Source organism: Botryllus schlosseri, chromosome 15, assembly GCF_051294905.1.
Source record: "Botryllus schlosseri isolate E-star chromosome 15, Bs_hap1, whole genome shotgun sequence".
Classification (NCBI taxonomy): Eukaryota; Metazoa; Chordata; class Ascidiacea; order Stolidobranchia; family Styelidae; genus Botryllus; species Botryllus schlosseri.
The window spans coordinates 13060374-13085461 of NC_137250.1; the positions used below are offsets into that span (position 1 = coordinate 13060374).

Genomic DNA, 25088 nt, shown 5'->3' on the forward strand with positions numbered 1-25088 from the left:
TTAACTTGACTCGAGTCACTTTGCTAAATTGACTTGACTTGACTTGACCTGACGTATCAGAAATGTGGATTGACTCATGACTCGGAGCCAAATTGACGAGTCGATTTCATATCATCAAGAAATCGGTGGATCTTGCATATTTTCGGATTGTTCGCGAGACGCTGGTGTAACCCGTGAGAACGACCAATTATTCAATAGATCGTACGTTTTATTGAGCCTCCATTGTTCCCTCATAAATAAATTGACCACAAACGAAGTGATCGAAGCCTACAGTTCACGTTGTCGTAAACTAGTAGTAAGTAATTCAATGTCAAAATATTTAGTTCTGTTTCTGTTCTTATCTTAACCAAGCCTCTCTTCTTAAATTGAAATTGCAGAATTCGAATATAGTTTACATACTCCTCAACCATTGGCGCAGGCTCGAATTGTATCATATCGATATGTATAAATGGGTAATGTATCGCATCTTATCCATTAGTTTCTCTATTCTCGATTTTGGCTGGTCAATATAAACTGAGGCTATGCAATTACTTACGTAGTTTAACAGTTCTACGTATATGTGAGCGATACAGTGCCTTATGTATTTGCATAATCTGTATAATCTGTATTCCAGACAGCTAGCAAAATGCAATGACGTAATCATGCTTCATACTTCGAAAAGGCAACTTGACTTGAATTGTGACTTGACTCGTGACTTCACTTGACTTGACTCGACCATCTGTTATTTATGGAAATTTGCATATTGATGATTTTTCTTGGGTTTCTTCTCGCACATATCCTCTCTCTCTCTCTCTGCACGATCGCGAACCTTATCTGTGCTGCACAAACGGAATTGGGGGATCGCAAAAATGAAGCAAATGGTGCGTACGTCGCATGGCCTTTCATTAACCACAGCATTGAAAATATCGCTTAGATTACGGCGCTTGCCGCAAATTTATGAAAGATCCTGGTCGTAAGTATCGCGAAGGTCCCAAAATTTGTGACAGCTTTGAACGGCACTTCGACTTCACAGCTCCAGCATGTTCGGTAATTGAATTTTTCACATCTTTTTGCACTGTTATTACGTCATAATCTGTGGTACTCGAATAATCGACTCGGATCGAAGCCTAATTCCCGATTCCGAATCGAATCACTCCGGTACTCGATTATGTCCAGCCTTGCTTTCATGTCAAATGACGCCCATATTAATTCGAATGAAAATAGTGTCCGAATATTGACTTCATTTCCATGTAGGCATAGGCATTCGCGAAACGACGAATTTCATCATGCATGACAATGAGTCCTTAATGGATCTTTGGAGTAGTAACCTCGATAACCTTGGAAAGATTTGCCCTCAAATGTTCTGTCTGTCATGTGAATGAGGGTCTTTGATGATCCAGTTTTATTGGTATATAATATAATTATATAATCAAAGAGTGATTGCATTGCATGTATTGCGCTGGAGTCGGTTGGTTCATGGTTTACCAGAGTCAAAACCAAATTACACATTTCCCAGTCCACGGAAACTTATCCGACGTGTTCTATATTGGTAAGCAGCCGAAACAACTTGCTAATCAACTAAGCTATTGATAATTTTCCGGAAGATGACAATGAGGGAGCTGAAAATACAGTAGTAAAAGATACAGTGTATATTTGCAGTTGTAGTACATCTGTTTACAGAACACCACTATTCCTGTACTGTTTTCTCATGCGTAGATTTTTATTATGCATTTTCGAATAGAGACAACTTAGAAACTATGTAAAATGACGTACCATAAATACGACTATTACCAAACCAGAGTTGATCGATCGGAATGGAGTCATTTAAGGAAGTGGATTTCTGCGTGGGTATACCGAATTAAATTTTAGTCGGCGCAACATCGAAAATCGGCATGTAGCTGTCTCAGTAACAATTAAAACCCACTCACAAGTTATGCTTATAGTTTCGGAATTTACTCTATCCGCAGACATACAGTCATGCAGGGTATGGCTCAAATTAGTTGCTATCAAATATTCTTCAATATCGTGTGGGGATTCGGATGTAAAATCTTGTTTCGGTATTCACGGCGAACAGATTGAAGATGCACTCTGCCAAATATAACGTGTATGAGAATGCCAGGGAAGGAGAGGACTATCAAGGACAAGTAACTTTATCTGGTAATCATGATTGCAATTAATACATATATATATATATATATGTGTGTGTGTATGGATATTTTAAAATTAACCCAGACAGGCATATGTCTAACAAGATCAATTTATTTTAAGATTGCGATCAACGATCGTCTCCAGCGCAGAATATGACCACCGAGCGGCGAAAAGGAATATTTGGAAAGATACCAATGGTTATGTTCTGTTTACTGATCTTAACGACAGTTATGGGATTAATGGCAATTTTCGTATTGCATTTCCATTCTCAAGATGCATGGTATCGAGGTTAGTCTGGATTCTAAAAAAATGGTTCTGAAACTATTTGAGACGCGCTCCCTTGACGAGAGTAAAGAATGATGTATCTGATGTCATAAAATCATGGAAACAATAATATGAGCGGTCATGATGTTTGCGCTAAAAATGTATAGTTTAGTAATATGATAGGCCATAACCGCTTTGATTTGTTCTTGAATTCGCATTGTGGCATCACATGACGCCATCTGTTCATATTTATGTTCCTGTTTACAGAGACTTTCTCATGAAAATTCGTATTCTCGCAAACCCGAAGTTTTTCGGGGCCGGTATCATCTCTAATGCAGTATTGGGGTGACCCGAGTCAACTTTTTGAGATGACTTTTGACTCAAGTCCCCTCAAAGCTGCAAAGTAAAATATACGTACAGTAGGCTTACATAATATACATTCTGCTGTTTATATACAGTCGTACTATATGCACTATGCATGGTCCTTTCAGAATCTGCAAAAATGGAAAGACAGTACAATGCGACAATACAACAGCTGAAAGATGCAAACCATCAAGGCAAGACACTTACATATCATGGTGTTTAGATTAATCCATTATTATTAATATATATTATCTATTTACAGATTTATTTTCCCGTGAAGCTTTTTCCTAAATGAGTGTGAAATTAAAAATACAATAACTTGCATAGAAAGTATGACGAAAAGTGATTCGACATTTGAAGTTGCATCAAGGATTAATTATTGGTGCATTTTCAAATCGACTAACTAGGTGTAGTGGTGTAGGTTTAATTTGGCAGATGGTACCATACATAGACAAACTCGTCAGAAAATGTCATTTATATTTAGCGAGTGGGTGTATATTGCGCCATGAAAGCTCGCCGTTTCCCGCTTTCCAGGGGCGTATGCAGCTGGGCAAAATCGACTCGTGTTTGAATTAGCATTGTGATATCGCGTGATGTCACGTGTTCGTGTTCAAATTCACAGAGATTGTTTTAAGAAAGTTAGTGTTCGACCTAGACCGGTAAGGCGTAAGCTTAAATTCCCTTGCAAATCCTCGTCGAAATTCTTGACAAAGCGACGGCAGATATTGATTTTATGGGATTATTATAGCATTTGCTGGCTCCAGTTGAAACATTTGGTGACGTTTTAAAAGCCAGCTGTACTTCAGCATTGTGGTATATTGTGACCTGAGTCGTCGCTAGGTATAGTGTACACTTGAATGTAGGGTTGGAATTAGGAATATGACGTCACGTGACATCATAGGTTCACGTTCGCGTTCACACAGAACCTTTCAAAAAGGTTCGCGTTCACACGAACCTGAACTTTTCAGGGGTTCGCACCATCTCTGATACTTATACATATGTAACATCCATATATTCCGAGTTGGAATAAGAGTCCGTATGCTGCTGCATCATCAGGATGTGATGAGAATAGTCGACCTTCGCGGTTGTATGGAGAATGCGAAACAGACAGAGTGTACGAGGGAGTTCAAGCGAGTGTTCTCTGGCTGGAGAAGTCCATCAGCCTACGAATACAGAACAAAATCAATCAACAGAGAGATATACTCGGGCCGGTCACCACAAAAACATTGGCGCAAATAAAACGAGCCCTTCGAGAACGAACGTAACAACGATTTCACTCCTATGACAACTCGACGACTACAGCAATAACAACGTTTAGAACCGTAATTTTCATGAAAATTTAATTAACGAAAGATGCCTTCTACTAAAGTTTTCATTTACAGTCAAAAATGCGATCAAATAGTCTGTTGTAACACTATGTCTCATGGTGTTTAAGAAACGACTCCTATATCTCAATTATACGAAATATGCCTTTCTAAAGATTGAAAGAATATTGACGGGATTATAGGACTTGCATTTAATGAAGACATTCTTTCAATTTTGTTCTGTATGTAGTGTTCCTTGCAGTCAATCCTACGATGAAATATGTGTTGCCCCATAATGGGCGCCGACTTTTATTTTGGCATGGGGTGGCGGCAGGCGCGTAGCCAGGGGGGTGGCGAAACCCTCTCCTTTTGAAACGCAAAACCCCGTCCTTTCGAAATTACCAGTATGATGCTAATATTCAGTTGCTATTCAACATGTCGTATTATCAGTGTTACGCACGGCCGTGACCAATTAGCGAGATTCGTCTGTGCACGCGACGCGATCTCCCGCTGAGATCATTGCGAAATTAGTAGGGATGGTGTGAACCTCTGAAAGGTTCAGGTTCGTGTGAACGCGAACCTTTTTGAAAGGTTATGTGTGAACACGAACGTGAACCTCATGACGTCACGTGACGTCATATTGCTAATTCCAACCCTATCTTTCAATGAAGTGATAGCCCATCTTAATTTACACGATAGCTAGCGACGACTCGGGCCACATGGAAGTCCATGTTGGCGTTTTAAACGTCGCTAAATTTATCAACTAAAGCAATCAAAGGATATAATACTCCTATAAAATCAATATCTTCCGTCACTTTTCCAACAATTTCGACGAGGACTTACCAGGGAATATAAGCTTACGCCTTAACGGTCTAGGCCAGACCGGACAATGTATTCGGCGTCCTAGTATAGCTACATTGATATTGAGCAGAGTGTAAAACGGGTCTCGATAGTTGCTACCGATATTACGCCATTAACAAGTTATGCAGCAGTAGCCAATACCTCAATCGCAAGGATTTGGTTTTATTGGTGCAGTAAAGATATGAAGTCAAGATTGACCCCCTACGCCAGCTAGATTTTTTGCACCAGAAAACGATATCAATCACATTGATTGATAGAATAAGCACGATTCGCTGACTACGTATTTCGCTCGTGATGTTGTGTGATTGCGGGTCAAACTCACAGCAGAGAGTCACTAAATATTCACAAACGAAAAGCTGGATATTTCGAGCAAACTTTTGTAACAAAGCAAGTAAAACTTTTGAGATTGCCAAGGTGCATGCTCGTTTAGTGTTAAATATTAATGCTGCCAGAGCCACCCATAGACGGCTCGCAGTTGAAATACAATAAATATGAAACAAAGATGCTATAATGAAGTGAAAATTGTAATATATGAAAAAGGTTCACAGTGCAGAACCTACCAAGGTTCTGTTGTGAACGCGAACCTCTAAATTTCCGAGGTTCACACACAGAACGCGAACGTGAACCTCACGTTCACACCATCCCTAGAAAGTAGAAATTAGGTTATTGATTGCCGAACGCTCGGCATGGATTGCTGGACTGAGCAGTAACATGTCTCAACAATTCTGAAACACGAAAGACAGACAAGAAGTATGATTACAAACGCGTGCGACCAATCACTAATTATCTCTTGCCGCCAACACAATGGGTTTTTACTTAGTATTGAGTAGCTTGCATCGCGACAATTGGTTGCTGATTAAAACATCGATTTAGACTGCATTGCTGCATTTCCCGATTTACGTTCGCAAATCATAATTGGATTATTATTATGGGCACTGAAATAAATTCCAACTACCAGGCACACACAATAAAACACTGTTCAACTTTGCGCTCAGAGAATATTTATGACAAAAATGGTTCACAAAATATTTTAAACGCGGCTTGCGGCCCTCATCGATGCAAATATTGCATTTTAATTTGTAGAAGGTGAACGTATATTTGGTCGTCAAATCGGAGTAGAAGATAGTGTTTCTCAGAGCGCGTGATGAAATCTACGTTTCTAGCAATGAGGTCGAATTTTGGCATTTCACAACGATCGTTAGTTTGCTGAAATCAGTATCAGTACGCTGTGCGAAATACATAGTAGTGAACAATTTTATCGGACTGCACAATCGGCCGGCAAGGTTGCGCTGATACCGAAATTGCAGACATGCCGCAAACCCGCAATATTTACAATTACAGGGTGCGCGAGTCATACCTAAATACCCAGATTCGGCAATGGCATAGAGCAGTGCTCTTCAACCGGGGTTGTCGTACACCCTAGGGTGTACCAGAATTTTCAAAGGGTGTACCACTCGGATGGGGTGTACAGGGGTGTACCAGATCCACATTACGATGAACCGATGATACGATGACTATAGCTATCACAAAAATACGCCAGTTTATGCTTCAAAACTGAATGACTGGATGTGTAATATCGTACAATGTGATATCATAAGCAAATGTTTCTCATCATTCAACCTTTGGTAATGGACTTATTACTCCCTTTTCGAGTAGAGCAGGGTGGAGTTAGCATGTGTTCTGCTTGCGATATCTGTCTGATGATTATCGAGGAAACCACCGCTAAATCTCAGACATTTTGAATTGGTGCTTCCTGCGGCCAAATTATGAATAGCGCAGAATACATGCTTACGCAGCCACGGGGTCGGGTTTGCGAACCACTGCGTTAGATGGTGGTCCAGTAACCTCTAGCCCTTATTCGTATTTATCATTTACTATACGTTGCAGCCTTGCTCAAATGTCCATCCTTATTTCGGTTAGGCCAGGGGTGCTCAACCTGCGGACGTACGGCCTCATTCAGCCGCATAACCACAATTTTGCGAACTTCTACACATATTTAAATTAGCGTGTGTTGGCGGCCGTCATTATGCAACTAATTGTTGCTGGTTCTAGCCTCGGCTCTGTCATGTTTCTATATGTGTCGGAGGTTTATCTAGGCTCCTCGTCGCCGACCCCCTGTTAACGTAGCGTCTTGAAAAGCCCAGAAGAAGAGTTAGTTAACCGAGCTTCAAAGTCAGCAGCAGAGTCCTGAAAGTGGACGCACGTTAGCGAGAGAGAATGAAGAATGGGAGTGCGCATGCAAGCGAAAGTCGTCCTCATTACCCAAAGCAAAAATACTAAACTTTAGGAAATGCACTGTCGTAGCGCACAAATTCTAAACAGGCGATTATCACCACTGTTATTGATGTGTAATAAAAATATTAATAATAACAATACAAACAATCCTGGTGGGAGGCCAAGAAATAACAACATGCAACTAAGTGATTAATAAGAACCGCAAGCTGCATCATCATTAATATTGTACCCAATATTTTCGAAAACACCCTCCATCAGCTCTACGGGTTAATCTGATCACGTGAGCTGAGAATGAATAAATTTTTGACAATAATATGTGAAACTACCAACATTTTCGATGAAATCCATTGAAGGGGCAGAATGTTCGCGTACTGCGCGACTACACACATAATTCTACTGTCTTTTCTTGACATTTATACTCGCAATTTTGGTACATAAATTATATATTGTAAGCCTGCTGGGATGTTTTGCTTCTACAATAAGAAAATTTGCGCATTACATATGTCAAGAAATAAGTGAAGGCACAGAGCACCACAAGGGCTCTCCGCGGTGTTAAGTTCCCAGTATCAAATTTCATATGAGCATTTGTGGTCCATGCGCCATGGCGACTCCCCGCTGGAATCCGGACGTATTGTATATGTAATCAAAATGCGGCTTTCGGCGTTATCGGTGTATTATACGGTCAGGGGTGTACGAGTTTTGAGAAAATGTTAAAAGGGTGTACCACGACGAAAAAGGTTGAAGAGCACTGGCATAGAGCACAATTTGTTCAGACGCGGGCATAAGTTTTAATCAAAAAGATACATAAACACATACAATATTACACTCAGAGATTGTTACTGTTTGGCGAAAGTGTTTCTGCGGACGGCAGCAGGCCTGCATACGGACGCGCTAAATTAAATCCCCGACGATGGTGCACATGAGATATCGATGACCCATTTCGCATACAAATGTTTCTCGCTAATTTTCAGTACGCAGCATCGATAATACGAATTGTGAATTGACGTTTCAAAAGGACGGGATTTTTAGTTTGAAATGAGAAACTCACTGGCTACGCACGTAGTGTTTTAATGCCGACAACGCGCTGACTAATATCAGCCCGGGGCCTACGGCCTACGTAGGTCCCAATCAGCCAGTCGAATTTGATCGTGAAATGGTGTGACTTAATTATCAAGGTGTTATTGCAGCAAGAGCAATATGGGCGTATGCCGCAACCTTATTAATGGGAATGCAAGTCCCGATGGTTTGAGATTCGATCCGCGAAATGGTTGCGCCCGATAGAGGCCGTCCAGCAATGAAGTTTATTGGAACATAGAAGGTTCCCGCTCAAACTAATCGAATAAATTCAGAATTGGCGCCACAGAGAATCTCTTGTTGCATCAATATTTGACAACGTAATTCAACGCCATGTACTGCACAATGCGCAGTATTAATAACAAATCAAACACTGACAAGTGACATCGAGGGAATACGAACGTATAAAGCAGACAAGAATTAGTAGCCTACAGATGGCAGCAAACGAGAATGCGCGCATATATAATCAGTAATTCCTCAGTTTGCGTACAGCACAATGAGGATCCGAGTCTGACATCGCGACAATTGTTTGCTCATTATAACGACGTTTCAGCTGCATTACTGCATTTCCACATAAAAGTTAGCAAAGCCTTGTTAGAGTAATGAATATGCGCACTTTGCGCAGGAATGACTGTCTCTTCGAAGGCATACACAAACCCACTTTCCTATTTCGCGATCGCGCTCCAATTAAAAAGACCATCACGAAACTAACTCAAGAATTATTTTGTAAACGAATATACGTGCAAATACAGCCTAATTGAGAGAAGTAGAACGTGAATTCGTTCGTCTGGTCAAGAGAGGAGATGGTGTTTCTCGGCGCAAGCGTGTCGAAATCGACGCCGTCAACGAGGTCGCTTCGATTGTATGATTATTAGTGATTAAAAATCACGGATTACACTTTATTGGGCGTTTTAAGCACTAGTTCGTCGTCACCGAAGAAGCTGAGTATTCAATTATTCACGCGCGCATCGGTTAATGGTAAATGGTTGGCATTTACGCGATATCACTCCTAGTCGCTTCGACATCTTCCTTTCTTTTCATTGTATCGCATTTTTTGTGGTGTATTGAACTGATAAAATTGCTAATAAACCAATGATCACGGACTCGCTAATTGACAGATTAGACGGTGGGCGTTTAAGCATTTTGCATGGGGTGGCCGCCACCCCATAATTGTGTAACTCGGCGCCTATGCCCCCATTTATTTTCATAATGATTTTATTTCTTACATCGTCTAGGAAACGCATCTTTTTGATTTCAATAAACGAAAGATTACCATCACGGTTGTATCGACCATTCCCATCTGATACCCAATACTGTGCATGCATATTTTCTGTACCATCATCATTGCAGTGTGTTTGTTATCTATTTTGGTTGGACGAAAATAAAAATAAAGACTTTCTGATTGTCTTTTTAATCAGACACTTGATGGCCCAAGCGCCCTGAGCTATAGCAGACTATTTGTTGCACATATGTGAACAAAAATTGTTAAGTATATTTTCATTCTTCATCTTCTTTTTGTATAACAATTTTCGGTTTGTTTGTGCGAATGAAATGTATTTTGCGAAAATAGTGCGAATGGTGCTCAAATAGGTTGAATAGCACTGCTTGACTACTCAACCATGAATTATAGAAAATGTTCGGGGTTTGCGCGATTTAGGCATCATAAAATGACTCGCTAACGGATAACACAAATTTCGCTCACAAAGTAGCTGTGAAAACGTATACCGTGGGGGGTCTGGGTCGGGGTCTGTTTATCACCCTATGGAGGGCCCAAGACCAACGTTTTTGGGAAGGGGGTTGACGAAGTGCTGTTTCGGTCCTGCATGTGTATATATTACAAGTTGCAATGAGAGTCCGTGATGTTGCATCATCAGCTAAGTAAGTGACGTTGCATATGTTTTCCGCTCACTGCGTGAAGAAATTAAGGGAGTAGAATATGGCGGTCATGCCGAGAAACTTGGTCGAGTAAGTGCAGGTGATGAAATCGTGACAGCAATTTCGCAATGGGTTAAGCAGCGGGGAAGCACTGCCGCGCAAACATAGAAATTTATTTATTCAACTGGCGTGGAATGGGGACAGTTGGAGTTGTCTTTTATCTGCAGTTATATTAAGGCGGATTTTTGAAGAAAATGGTTGCGGCTAAAAATTTGCCGATTTTATCTTTAATTTGAGACCACGTCATCATTAGAGTGCACAACCCCTGTAACTTAATGCACTTTAACGAAAATGGGCACTCAACAGAAAACGAAGATGCACCTTGTGTCACCAACGATGATATGGAGTCTCGTTAATAATATTATTATTAATGGTGAAAATGGGACATTGTGGCGCTTGTCACCTTATCGGTCTGGTGAGCCACGACAGAAATGTCGTATTACATGTCGCCAATCGCGTACCCGAAAAAAATTGCTCAAATCAGCACATTGCTGGCGAGGACGAACTCAACGAGAGGCGAGAAAAGTTCTGGCCGTACGAGAAAGTTATATGTGGTGAACTCAGCTTTCAAGTTCAAGCAGAAATCAATCAAATATGCTCGGTGCCAATCGTATTTTGGGCATACGAGGAGGAAGTGATCCACATTCTCGGGTACGATGCATATGTCACACAAAGGCGTGTCGCTGCAGCCTATTTTAAATAAATGCCCTTTTAGGCGACAATGGCCGGATCGGAGACGGAATATTATCGTTTCATACAAACGCGATCTGTGCATCGAGGGAAACGTTGTTTGTACCGTTTGGTGGAAACGTTTGTAATGGTTTCCCGTCTCTGTTGAACGGTACTCGGTCTGCCACTCAGTCCGGACGTATTTGCGTTCTTCGTTCTTGACATCTCTATAGGTAATTTGAGGTATTCCCTGACTGTCAAATGCGAAAGAGGCGGTGGAACGTGCAAGTTCTTCTGCAACCTCATTGCCGGGAATGCCACTATGTCCTGGAACCCAGGAGAAGGCAACGTCGATGCCAATTCCTACCAACTGCAGGAACAGAGGGAAAATCTTATTGAACGTGCTGCTCGGTGTGCGGTTCGGGGTAACGACTGTATTCAGAACACTAAGACAATCAGTCAGAATAACATATTTATCGGTTCGACTGCCATAATTGATTATCCACGATAGGGCATTAGCGATAGCTAGCATCTCCACTTGGAAAACGGAAAATGAACTCGAGCAGATCTGGCTAAGTCGTACTGACTGTGATGGTATGTAAACCGCGAAAGCCGTTGCTGTAGCCGTCTTAAAACCGTCTGTGTATAGATCTCGACGGCTTGGTCGTGGCACTCGAAAATGTAATCTCTGAAACACGAGTTCACTGAGAGCGGGGAGTCCCCCTTTCGTATAAGCCGATGTAATGTCCTATCGACCATGGGGGTGAAACCGTCCAGGGTGCCACGAACTGAATTTGTTCTTTTTCCACCATTAACCGTTCCAGAATAGGGGATTTTGACAGGGTATTGAACGTCTTGAAATTTGGTCTTATCAAGACGTAAAGTTCATGCCATGTATCAGTTAGAAGTTCAGTTGATGGGTGTTGGTTGTATTCCTGACCAAGCAAGTGGCACCGATAATTCATACACAAATATTTGTGTCGAATGTGGAGAGGAGGTTCGTTACATGCGGCTTGCATAGCACATATGGGTGTACTCCGCATTGCTCCACAACACAAACGTAAAGCTTGGTTCTGCATGAGCCTTAATTTGTGAGTGTTATACTTCGAGATGAAAAAGTATGCGGGCATACCATAGTCGATGACGGATCTGATAAGAGATCTGTATAACTGTAGGAGTGCGTGTTTATTAGCACCCAATGCGGTGTTTGTGACGACACGAAGTAATCCCATTCTTCTGGAGCATTTTTTCGCGAAGTTGTCAATGTGCGTTTTATGCGTCAACAACTTATCAAAAGTAATGCCTAGATACTTGAAGTTGTCAACGATGGTGATTCGATTTCCATCAATGTGCAAGTACACATCGGGAATCGTTCTTTTCCTAGTGAAGAGCATTGCTACAGACTTCGTTTTTGAGAGAACGAATCCCCATTTACTACACCATTCATGCACCGAGTCCACTGACCTCTGAAGTGATGAAACGATCGTCGGTATACCTAGGCTTACCATATTTTGGAAATAAAAAAAGAGGACACTTTTTCAGAAATTTGCAACTTGCAAAACCGGAGTCAAATTCTCAAAAACCGGTTAATTTTTCCCACTCTGTGATCGGTTGACTAAAAAAAAAAAAAAAAAAAAAGGTCATCACTTTTACTCAGAGCTCAAAATAACGTTTTTTACTCCACAATCCCAGGTGGATGACTAAAAAAAAAGCTAATATGCGGCATATCACTCGCAATTTGCTCTAAATTTGCCTAAATTTTCAAAAAAGAGGACAAAATCTCAAAAAGGAGGACAAAAGGGCGTCCTCCGAGGACACTTTCAAAAAAGTCAAAAAAGAGGACAAATCCTCTTATAAGAGGACGTATGGTAAGCCTAGTATACCAAGCCCGCTCTCCCATATGCCACAGTCAGCCCTCGATTTCAGATAAGATCCGCTTGAGCTGAAAAATTGCATTAGGAAGCGATTGGACAAGACCGTTGCGAAACAAATTATGGAGCTACAAAGACAAAACATTTCACCAGCGCTTTATGCAAAAATGCAGAAGTGTCAACCCACATCAGCGTCTGTGGAGCGCTCATTTTCCTTACTAAAGTCATTTTGAAGAGCTTCTTGGAGGTACAGAAATTCAATATACAATTGAATAGTATATTCATATTGAAATGAATATACGATTCAATTAAAGTCACAGGGTTGTAACCAAGTCGAAAAGCTCCGAGTCACAAGTCAATCTCACTTTTATAGTTTTCATTCGAGTCAAGTCGAGTCATTTTCAATTCACCACCGAGTAAAGTTCGAGTCCAATTCAGCGAGCAGAGGGTCGAGTCCGAGTCATGGTATTATGACTCGAGTCCGAGTCCAAGTCATTGTGATGACTGCTAAGTTTCCAGTCAAAGTCTTGTTAAACCAACTTTTAATACATCTATTTGGTGATATCGAATGGTTCGCATTTATAATATACTAATTTTCCTCCCTTTTGGCAGTTTCTGGTCGTATTTTCAAGTACCAGTACCAATAGATGAAATTTCAATAATGTGGTTACTTTACTGTTCTTCGAAATTACAATGAAATGTAGGTCTTGGTCGTCTGAGGCTCGAGTCATATGACTTGGTTCGAGTCATGCTCAATGTCTCGAGTCCAGGTCGAGTCAATACACAGATTGACTCGAGTCGAGTCGAGTCATTTCCGTATTTTGAGAAAATGATTCGAGTCAAGTCGAGTCACCAGAAAATCGTTACTCGAGTCGGACTCGAGTCATTGCAACACTGTAAAGTCATTTTACGTCCAAATCGCAACTTCAACGACTCTAACATTCCTCACTACATGAAACTGGACTACAACAGTGGTTTAAAATATAAATGGATGTGTCTTACTGCTATGTTGCGTATGTTTTACTCTTTAGTTCTGTGAGGGACGTTGTTCGCATGCAAAAATACACGATTTTCACATAAAGTCATATAAAGTCATATTTTCCAAAAAATATAGTCATATTATTGTTTTTTTAAGGTCACATAAAAATGGCCCTAGTCATGGCTCTTCCCGCACAGTGGCAGAGCGCCCGACAGGATCGTAACTGATACTTATGGATCCAAAGGTGTACAATCGATCGGGTGCTCTCCGAAGACTATCCGAGAAGCCGAACAATACTGTGTTGCTAATTATGGATAAACCCAGATCGATTTTACCCACATGTTTAGATATGATAATGGTAGAAAATTTCGCTCAAGCCACTAGGCCCATTTACATGACGCTTTAAGTCAGCTTCGAAGCTGACTCGTCGATCCGACTCTCTCGTATTCGATGAAGAGAGAAAGGCAAACTGCCTCAAGTCGACTCGAGCCTCAAGCTGTCGGGTAATGTGGTTTACGATCGGCTTGAGTATTCGGCCATCGGCGTCCCGCGATTTTCGTTCAACGGCGCTGGCTTTTGCCGCGCGGGCTCTTGGCATCCTAATTCATGTTTTTCATCTGTTGTTGAGAAATTGGCCAAACATGGCAAGGAAAAGTGGGGTTACTTTGTAAGTGCTCGCTTGTTTACGATGGAATGCATGTAATACACCAGTACCGGTGTAGCAACCGTGCTCTTTTATGACAGTTTTATTAGCGATTCCCTATGAGTTCTTTGATATTTGGCTGCGACGCTTCGATCTGTAGTAGCCTAGTTGCTGTCATCAGCTGCATAAAATGGCAAACAAGGTAAAACGTTACATCTGTATTTCTGCTTCTCAGACTACAGTTCGGAAGATATATGTGGATGGTACCGGTATTACAATTCGACTACGACGACATGCATAGTGAACTCTGCAGTGTGCTACATCGATACGGGAATACATGAACGATTGCTGCATTTCGTACATACCGTTCCACTGGCTAAACTGATGCGAGCGCGCGTGTGATGGGATGGAGCTGGTGTCTCTCCCGGGAGGATGATATTGAGATTTGTGACTCTCCTGGTGATGATACAGCGCAGCGGTGTTGAGATTATTGTTTTGTTTTTAGTTCTGGGTTATACTGTTCTGCTGATATGATGCGGCCGTGGGGGTGTTCACGATTTTCAACTTGCCTTTTTGATATTGTTTGTTTTGAGATTGTATTCATGGTGCTGAAATTGGAACTTCCCAAAGTTTAATTGGTGAGTTGTAGCAGTTTAGTAGTAGTGCTCTATATTGCTCTTTGTGACCGTTTTTATAGACATTCTTGGTATTGTAAACTTCATATTTGGTATATCATGCCGACAAGATGCTTCAATAAAGTCTCTGCAGTAGTTGCTGTATCGTGACTCTTGAGTCACCGGCATACATGGGGTAGTCTGTTACAGAGGAGCGGCCGAACAACTAGAGAGCACATGGGATTTGCAAGTGGGTCACTTGAGTGTTAATGACCTTATTTTAACCGCATCGAGAAGTGATGCCTGAAATATCAAAACAGTCGTTACTCCCGCCTACTCCACGGCCCATCTTCGTTGACGCCGAAAAAGCTAGCTGATAACTTATACTTGTTTTTTTCCTCTACTATCATGATATGAACAAGATTATTTTCCTCTAAAAATATCGATATTATGAGTATCTCATCATCCTCGTTAATTTCGAGGATAAGAAACGTTTCAGAGTACAACCGAACACACATTGTCGTTGTACCTTTGCCCACCAGACTTACTACGAATATAAATTTGTAAGGGGTAAAGCGACACCCGGTCGCCCACGGTACAGCTTCCTGAAGGATCATGTAAACAGGGCCCTTTTACGAGTCAGATCGGAGATGAGGCGTGACGTCACCGGAGACGACTTGAACGCCAAGTCGAGTTGAACATGTAACCAGGCCTACTGACACTGTTTGTGTATTGTGCGCGTTTATACGAATCTGAATCTTGTGGCGCTTCGCACCATCTCTAGAAAATAGCATGTAGATGGTATTGTATATGGTCATTGGTCATTGGTCAATGGTCACGATAATATTTTAGAATCTGCAAAAATGGAAAGACAATACAATGCAACAATACAACAGCTGAAAGATGCCAACGATCAAGGTAAGAGACGTATTAAATGTTGGTAAAATTAGACTATTGCGATGATTATTGAAGATACATTTCTTCGTCAACCGTTGCTCTGTTAAAAGGGGGCGGTCGTGCGTACAGTACAGTTCCATCACAATAAAAATCCATATCAAAAATTTGCATACGAAGTATGGCAGCAGGCGATTTGAAATTTATACGTAGCATGCTCATTGCTCAGTTGCAGAGCAAGTATTTCCATATCGCCCCAATAGGCGTAGGACTTTGGGCTCAATTTAACGAGTGACGCAATGACTATTAGCGAACCGAACTTGTCAGGAAATGTCCAAAAATTGAAACAATGCAAATTAGCGTGTCCTCATAAGACCCAGAAACATGGCGGCAGGGTTGTAACCAAGTCACAAGACCCCGAGTCACAAGTCAGTCTCACTTTTATAGTTTTGACTCGAGTCAAGTCGGGTCAATTTCAATTCACCACCGAGTCAAGTCCGAGTCCAAGTCAGCGAGCAGACGGTCGAGTCCGAGTCATGGTATTATGACGCGAGTCCGAGTCCAAGTCATTGTGTTGACTGCTCAGTTTCCAGTTAAATTCTTGTTAAATCTACTTTTATAACTCCGTCTGGTCACTCTGGTGATATAGAATGGTTTGCATTCAGAATATACTAATTTTCCTCATTTTTAGCAGTTTCTGGTCGCATTTTCAAGTACCAATACCAATAGATGAAATCCCAATGATGTGGCTACCTTACTATTCATCGAAATTACAATGAAATGTCGGTCTTGGCCATCTGAGTCTCGAGTGATATGACTTGATTCGAGTCATGCGTAATGACTCGAGTCCAAGTCGAGTCAATGCACAGATTGACTCGAGTCGAGTCCAGTCATTTCCGTATTTTGAGAAAATGATTCGAGTCAAGTCGAGTCATTAGAAAATCGTGACTCGAGTCGGACTCGAGTCATTGCAACACTGTAAAGTTATTTTACGTCCAAATCGCAACTTCAACGACTCTAACATTCCTCACTACATGAAACTGGACTACAACACTGGTTTAAAATAAAAATGCATGTGCCTTACTGCTATGTTGCGTATGTTTTACTCTTTAGTTCTGTGAGGGGCGTTGTTCGCATGCAAAAATACACGATTTTCACATAAAGTCATATAAAGTCGTATTTTCCAAAAAATAAAGTCATGTTATTGGTTTTTTAAGGTCATATAAAAATGGCCCTAGTCATGGCTCTTCCCGCACAGTGGCAGAGCGCCCAACAGGATCGTAACTGATACTTATAGATCCAAAGGTGTACAATCGATCGGGTGCTCCCCGAAGATTATCCAAGAAGCCGAACAATACTGTGTTGTTAATTATGGATAAACTCAGATCGATTTTACCCACATGTGTATATATGATAATGGTAGAAAATTTCGCTCAAGCCACTGACACTGTTTGTGTATTATGCGCGTTTATACGAACCTGAATCTTGTGGCGCTTCGCACCATCTCTAGAAAATAGCAGTGTTGGGATGACTCGAGTCATGACTTGACTCGAGTCAACTTTTTCGAATGACTTGACTTGACTCGAGTCACTTTGCAAAAATGACTTGACTTGACTTGACTCGGCACTTCAAAAATGTGGATTGACTCGTGACTCGGAGCAAAATTTACGAGTCAATTTCAAGTCATCAAGTAAATGGTGTCGACTAAATCAATGTATTTTGTGCATGTTCGGATTGTTCACGATATGCCGTTGTAACTTGTGAGAGCAACCAGTCATTCACTGATTACTGATCCTACATTGTTACATCACAACACTAACCGCTAACGAAATGATCACAGCTTGCATTGTCGTAGTAGCAGATTAATTTAATAGCAACGTATCGCTGTTAATTGGACGGTTCTGTCCTTACATTGCACGGCGCTCACCTTTACCAGCTTGTATGATTTAAATCGAACAAATATATTTTATGCATTTATATCCTCACAGATGTGTATAGATGGCTAGTGTATTGTACGATATCAATTTCTTTTATCTTCTGGCTGATAATAAGAGAATATAGCATGTAGCTCAGAGTTGTCAAACTCAACTGACGTCGCGGGTTGAATTCAAATATTCAGATCACTCGCGGGCCGCACCAGTCAAATGATTCCAAAACGTTACTAACTCTCAACTCAATATATGCACTTTTTCGCATTCTCGGAATTGGGTGTCAATGTCAACGATTTTCTCCTGACGATGACTACAATCACAACTCCGCTGTCGGGTGGTTATAATGTGGCCTGTGAACACACTCGAAATTTGCTATTGAAGGAATATTTATTAGTTATGTTTCTTACTACAAATTCGAGAAATGTGTTGGATAAAATCACGCAATTTTAACATATACTCAGAATTTCTTCGCGGGCCGAACGAAATCATTTGGTGGGTCGTATGTTTTACACCCCTGATGTAGCTATTCAGTTACTGACGTATTTTTGCATGTATATTTAACTTTAAATTCGTTTTCTGATTCAAGAAAAATGACCAATTGATCTCTTTAACACAGCTAGTAAAATATAATGAATTTGAATGATCCCTCATACTTCGAAAATTCAATTTGACTTGAATTGTGACTTGACTCGTGACTTGACTTGACTTGACTTGACTTGACTCGAGTCAAAATGTGCAATGACTCGAGATGACTCGTGACTCGAAGGTAGTGACTTGATCCCAACACTGGAAAATAGCATGTAGATGGTATTGTATATGGTCCTTGGTCATTGGTCAATGGTCACAATAATATTTTAGAATCTGCAAAAATGGAAAGACAATACAAAGCAACAATACAACAGCTGAAAAATGCCAACGATCAAGGTAAGAGACGTATTAAATGTTGGTAAAATTAGACTATTGCGATGATTATTGAAGATACATTTCTTCGTCAACCGTTCCTCTGTTAAAAGAGGGCGGTCGTGCGTACAGTACAGTTCCATCACAATAAAAGTCCATATCAAAAATTTGCATACAAAGTATGGCAGCAGGCGATTTGAAATTTATACGTAGCATGCTCATTGTTCAGTTGCAGAGCAGGTATTTCCATATCGCCCCAATAGGCGTAGGACTTTGGGATCAATTTAACAAGTGACGCAATGACTATTAGCGAACCGAACTTGTCAGGGAATGTCCAAAAATTGAAACAATGCAAATTAGCGTGTCCTCATAAGACCCAGAAACATGGCAGCAGGGTTGTAACCAAGTCACAAGACCCCGAGTCACAAGTCAGTCTCACTTTTATAGTTTTGACTCGAGTCAAGTCGAGTCAATTTCAATTCACCACCGAGTCAAGTCCGAATCCAAGTCAGCGAGCAGACGGTCGAGTCCGAGTCATGGTATTATGACTAGGGCGATTTTTTTTTTGACCTAAAAAACGAAAGATTTTGACCTAAAAAATCTAAATTTTGACATTTTTTGACCTTAAAAAAGTAAATTTTGACCAAATTTTGACCTAACATATGCAAATTAGGTGTTTTCCCAAAAAATGTTAGAATTTTACTACTTATCCTCATTTCTGGTTTGAATTGTCTGTCCCTATGAAGTAGTTTTCCCTGAAAAACTTGTTTGACTCAAAAACTGACAAATTTTCACATGACGAAATATTATTTTAACAAAATTTGGCCCTATGATGAATTCCAGTACATGATGTACTATGGTGAAAATAATTAAAATTTGTTGTAGTACAACGAAAGATACTTTCCTGCATTCTCTTTCCTGGATTCTCGGGTAAAAAGTGTCTGTCTTTACTAAGTAGCTTGCCAAGGATGAAGATGTGGCGAGATAGCGTAGTGGGATAATCCACAGGTACAACACCAATGGGTTTTAGGTTCTAGTCCGACCGAGGTCGACTCCAGAATTCCTACCCAAGTGTTGAAGGTTTATCTAGGTTCCTCCTCGCCATCTCATCCGCGTAAGCGGTGTCTTACAAAAAGCCTAGAAGTGGGCCGTGCTACAAGTCGGCAGATACTCGGCGGATACGGAATCGAAAATAAGGAATATCGGCCTGTTGTAAATGACCATTGTAGTCGACAAACACCATGAATATACAAACAACAACAGCAAGAAGAATGGAGAAAGAACGTTCAACTGTAGCAGCTATTGGCTGGCAACACTGAAGTTGTGCGTGCGTACACTGCTGGTGACACACCGTGTTGCTTCATTCTGACAATGGTGTACATCTTAATTTTTGTAAGAACCATGCAATGCCCACGCAGTCTTGCTTCACTTAGAATATTGCGGTACGTTGAGCATAACACCGTGTCAACCTATTTGTTTCATTTGACTGTTTATGATTCACAATGAGCAGACAATGCTCCGTCTGCCACGGTAGGCCGATAAAGTAGGCTACAAACTGTAAAATGTCAAACGATAAGTTCACCGATTGCGCAAAATCTACGATACAAATAAAATGCAGGTTGCGAAAAATTTTGTCAATTTTAACATTTTTTGACCTAACGCTAAAATTTTGACCTTATTTTGACTTTTTTTGACATGTCAAAAAAAAAATCGCCCTAATTATGACTCGAGTCCGAGTCCAAGTCATTGTGTTGACTGCTCAGTTTCCAGTTAAAGTCTTGTTAAATCTACTTTTATAACTCCGTTTGGTGATATCGAATGGTTTGCATTCATAATATAATAAGATCTTGGTTTCTTTCACACCTTATTTAACGTCCACTTGCAAAGTAATAATTATATTATTACTTAATTATAAATATAATTATTACTTTGCAAGTGGACGTTAAATAAGGTGTGAAAGAAACCAAGATCTTATTATTATCTATATCGTCTGCTATCGGTTCAACGAATTATTCATAATATACTAATTTTCCTCATTTTTAGCAGTTTCTGATCGCATTTTCAAGTACCAATACCAATAGACGAAATCCCAATAATGTGGTTACCTTACTATTCTTCGAAATTACAATGAAATGTCGGTCTTGGCCATCTGAGTCTCGAGTCAAATGACTTGATTCTAGTCATGCGTAATGACTCGAGTCCAAGTCGAGTCAATACACAGATTGACTCGAGTCGAGTCCAGTCATTTCCATATTTTGAGAAAATGACTCGAGCCAAGTCGAGTCATCAGAAACTCGTGACTCGAGTTGGACTCGAGTCGAGTCATGACTCGAGTCATTACAACCCTGCATGGCAGAATACTTGCTTTAGTGGAATCATTAGAAATATTTGGAAAACTGATCGCCGTGAATCAGAAATTTAACTTTTTGACTCATGAAATTGCAATATTTCCAATTTTCCAACATTGCCTAACGAATCGTTGAACATGTACCCAGAGCAAAATCTTTCACACCAAACTTCTTATTTTATACCAAACTGATGTTAATGTTTTGCAGCGTTTCTTGAAGTGAGGTCTCTTATTTCTAACAAGTCGTCGGGAATCACAAGTTTTATCGAAGAAAACTATATTCGCAAAGAATTGCTTGGTGACTATTATTCTGATTTAGTTATGGCTGTGCTAGAAATGAGAAATAAATTAGAACAAATGTTAACCACTGTGCAATATGAACAATGAACATACCGATGTGGAGTACAACCAGTTTATAGAATTAGTGACTGGTGTTTGCCGAGGACAAAAATATACAAACAATAATTATTTGTCTTGCGTTTGGGTTTACGGTAGAGATCAAGAGGTTACGAATATCGCTAATACCAGCAATCACTAACAAATATTGACATCAATTTACGATTGTACTTATAGTCTAGTTTGAACCCTGCCATAGTTGAGTTGCAACTGGTCCCTTCAAACCAGATGACGATATGGCGGAAAACGTTAATGCTGGTATAACGTATGGGATATATTGTTTTCCAGAGATGTGCGATTTCTTCTATGCGGGAAAGTGCTTTTTCCTAGTTATGACTGTATCGAGAGTAACCAAATCTCAAGCTGGAGCAGAATGTACACAGCGCGGCAGTCATCTGGCTAATATATACAGCCGTGCCCATTTTCTCCGAGCGCAATCTTTAATTCGCTCTAAAATGCTGCTCGGACACAATTACAATCACGTCTGGACAGGGATGACTTTGGACATACAGGTCTGTATACATAGCCTATGACGCAGTGTTCGGAACAAGCCACTAGCTTCGAGTAACAAGTCATCTCAGGTCATTTTACATCTTGTCTGGAGTCAAAGCAAGTCAAGATTCAAGTCACATAACAAGTCAAGTGGAACTTTAGAATGACGATACATGATTTAAGGCATTGCATTTTTCTTGCTGTTTAAAACACAGATTGAGTCACTATTTGTTCTGAATCGAGGAAGAATACAATGCAGCACATGTATCGCTCATGCAGAACTGCTAAGCTACGTATGTAACTGTATAGCCTCAGTTTATAAACATCAGCCAAAATAGAGGATAGAATACAAACCTGAAAAAAGTTGAAACAAATTCATGTGATGCAACGTATAATATCCAGAGATAGGCGTGTTGCAATTGTTGACGAGTAATGTAAACATTAACTATAACCCGTCCGAGTTAAATCATAAAAGCGGGTTGGTTAAGGTGAGCATTGGACACGGTGTGCAGTCTATAGAACAGAGATACAATTGCTATTAAACTAATTTACTACTAGATTAGGACAGCGCAAGCTATAAGCTCTGATCATTTCGTTTGCGGTTGATTTATTTGTGATATAACACTGCATGGAGGCTCAGTAGAATGCATAATCATTGAATGACTGGTTGCCCTCACCTCACAGGTCACACCAGCGTATCGAGAACGATCCGAACATACACAACAGTGGTCGGGAACCTATGGCTCGCGAGCCATATATGGCTCTTTTGGGTATAAGATACGACTCTTTGAGAAATTTTCAATTTTATACTTAATTTATCAATATTGCAGTCACTTGCTAGTAAATTTTCATGACAGCGAGGATAATTATTCTCGTGGAAGCACAAACATGTCTTTGAGAGGTCAAGACAGTGCATGGGGTATCCAGGATTAGGGGCTCAAACCGCCATCCTTTCAAAATCCCCATATTTAAGTTGCAGTCGCACCGGCGACTAACTCCACTCGCGAATTCGAAACTACCAACCATCGTGCGCAACGCAACGTTACGTTACGCCGAATATTTTAGTAGTCGATCAATACTTAGATTTTGAGATTCTGCGCAACAATTACATTTTATTAATATCAGTGAATATAAATTCTAAGCTATTTGCGATGAAATGCGCTGTCACAAGTGAGGCTTGGCTTGCCAGTGCCTATCTGAGTCTTACCTCTCCTTTCGCGCTTTATTTTCGAACAATAAATATGAAAATTCTGTTATTTTGGTAATAAAAATGTTCGAAATCATTCATAAACATCGATAGGAGATACTAATAACAATTGAAAAGTTCACAATTTTCCTTCACTCATCCCTGACGACATCTGAGGCACTGCCTCACTTGCCTTCCATAATCCCACGTCACTGACGTATCACACGATGGGTAGGCTATGTACTACTGTAGTGACCATGTTTGGCTTCATCTACCCATGTGGGCAGAAAAATATGGCGCACACTACGAATCCCATATATTAGTGCTACAAAGTTCTCGGATGTTCAATTGTGACGTAACAGTATTGACTTGTATGGCTCTTTGGGAGTTACAATTGAAAATATTGGGCCAATATGACTCTTCGGTCAAAAAAGGTTCCCGACCACTGATATACAACATCCACCGATCACTTGCTGACTTGAAATTGACTAGTAAATTTTGCTCCGAGTCACGAGTCAATATTATTTTACTTTTGAGGCGACGTGGAAAATGCATTACCGAAGATCAATTATGTATATATATATATATATTCGTTCACCAAAAACTATAGATACATGATTGTCGAATTGAAAAATGTGATCTCTTTTCTCGATAGGCAAGGAAACTCAAACTTTCAAACGGAGAATTGGCTCCATTTCAATCATGGTTCGTGGCTAGACCATATACACCAGCGCGTATTGCCGTGGGCCTTCACACAAATGCTGTTGCTGCGTCGGATCAGAATGGCATGTTCGATGAACATCTAACTTACCAACTGCTCGGAGTGCTGTGCGAGAACAACCTTCACGGGGCATCTACGTGATCCAAAGATAATGTCACGCAATCAATTCGTTCTCAACTCATTTAGTGTATGTCAAATTTCATTATTTTGATTGGTAGGTGATTGCTTTGAGAGAAAGGGTTTACTATATATACTGTGTATAGTACTTCAGCCATTGATTTGTTCGTTCTCGATAAGGACTTTAAGGCAATGATTAGAGTTCATATACCACTTGAAATGGAACGTAATCCATCCCAACCAAACTTCCCAATTTGGGGCAGGATCGCAGGACGCAGGAGGATCAAAATTATTTTGGAAATCAATATAATGTCGAGTATTTGGAGAGAGGTATACGGTATACCCCAGCCAAAATAAAAATATATTAATTTACAGAAACGGCTCCAACTGTATTTGCAATTATGAGAGCACGGTATATTGCCAGCATCGTTGAAGGCTGCCAGGTGCTTTAGTTGAGGTGTGTGCGGGCGTCTCACGAAAGGTTTTCTTTTCTTTTAGTTTGGTGTGGAAGGATTCGAATATATTTTGAGTAGCGACAATCTTTACGATGGATAAAATTGACAGTGGTCAGATTCAGTCGGTTCTAGAACCGTCTTTCGACATTTTATGAGATTCGCGAGCCGGTTAATATTACTGGTTACTATTAATGACTTCTTGGAACATAGCCGGCTGAAAAAAATTGACAGTTTTAGTGATAGAACCCGGTGACAAAATTATATCCGCAGACTTTTTATTACAATATTTCTCGTGATATTGGTACGTATAGTAAGCCGATGTCTCGCAATGATGATGAATCGCGTGATCTGTGGAGGCAGTGACGACACGTCCCATATGGGGCAAATGGGGTAATGCACCGCCTATAATTATTATGTGCTCCACCATTATTAACAACGATCTATTATTTATGGACGCAGAGTAATGGATACAGCGTAATTGCGGAGAAAATCGCGGTATTTTCTATGTTTTCGGTATAGTAATGGCTTAGCCAGGGCTTACATTTTCTTGTACCAGTTGCACTCAAACCTACCTCGTCTGCTTATCTTTTCCCCCAAAGCTGCTCACAATCAAGAAACCAACGATCTCTCTCTTTATTCATCTTACTCGTCGCAGTTTGTGCAATTAGGGCAACTTGGGAATTACCCAGTGGCGGCTCGTGACAATATCG

The 25088-nt window shown here is 40.6% G+C and overlaps 1 protein-coding gene across 2 annotated transcripts; it reads left to right on the forward strand.

Moving 5' to 3' along the window:
* Positions 1-1996: 1996 nt before the first annotated feature.
* On the forward strand, positions 1997-24304 carry LOC145458086 (uncharacterized). 2 transcript variants are annotated; one of them, XM_080336400.1, is made up of 7 exons: positions 1997-2136; positions 2248-2415; positions 15792-15857; positions 18623-18688; positions 21220-21309; positions 21696-21919; positions 23741-24304. In XM_080336400.1, exons 1-7 carry the CDS (start codon positions 2061-2063, stop codon positions 23945-23947), a joined length of 897 nt encoding a protein of 298 aa, XP_080192526.1. In that variant the 5' UTR covers positions 1997-2060; the 3' UTR covers positions 23948-24304. The 2 variants fall into 2 exon arrangements, with proteins under 2 accessions (XP_080192526.1, XP_080192528.1); XM_080336402.1 differs by lacking the exon at positions 18623-18688.
* The last annotated feature ends 784 nt before the right edge of the window (positions 24305-25088 follow it).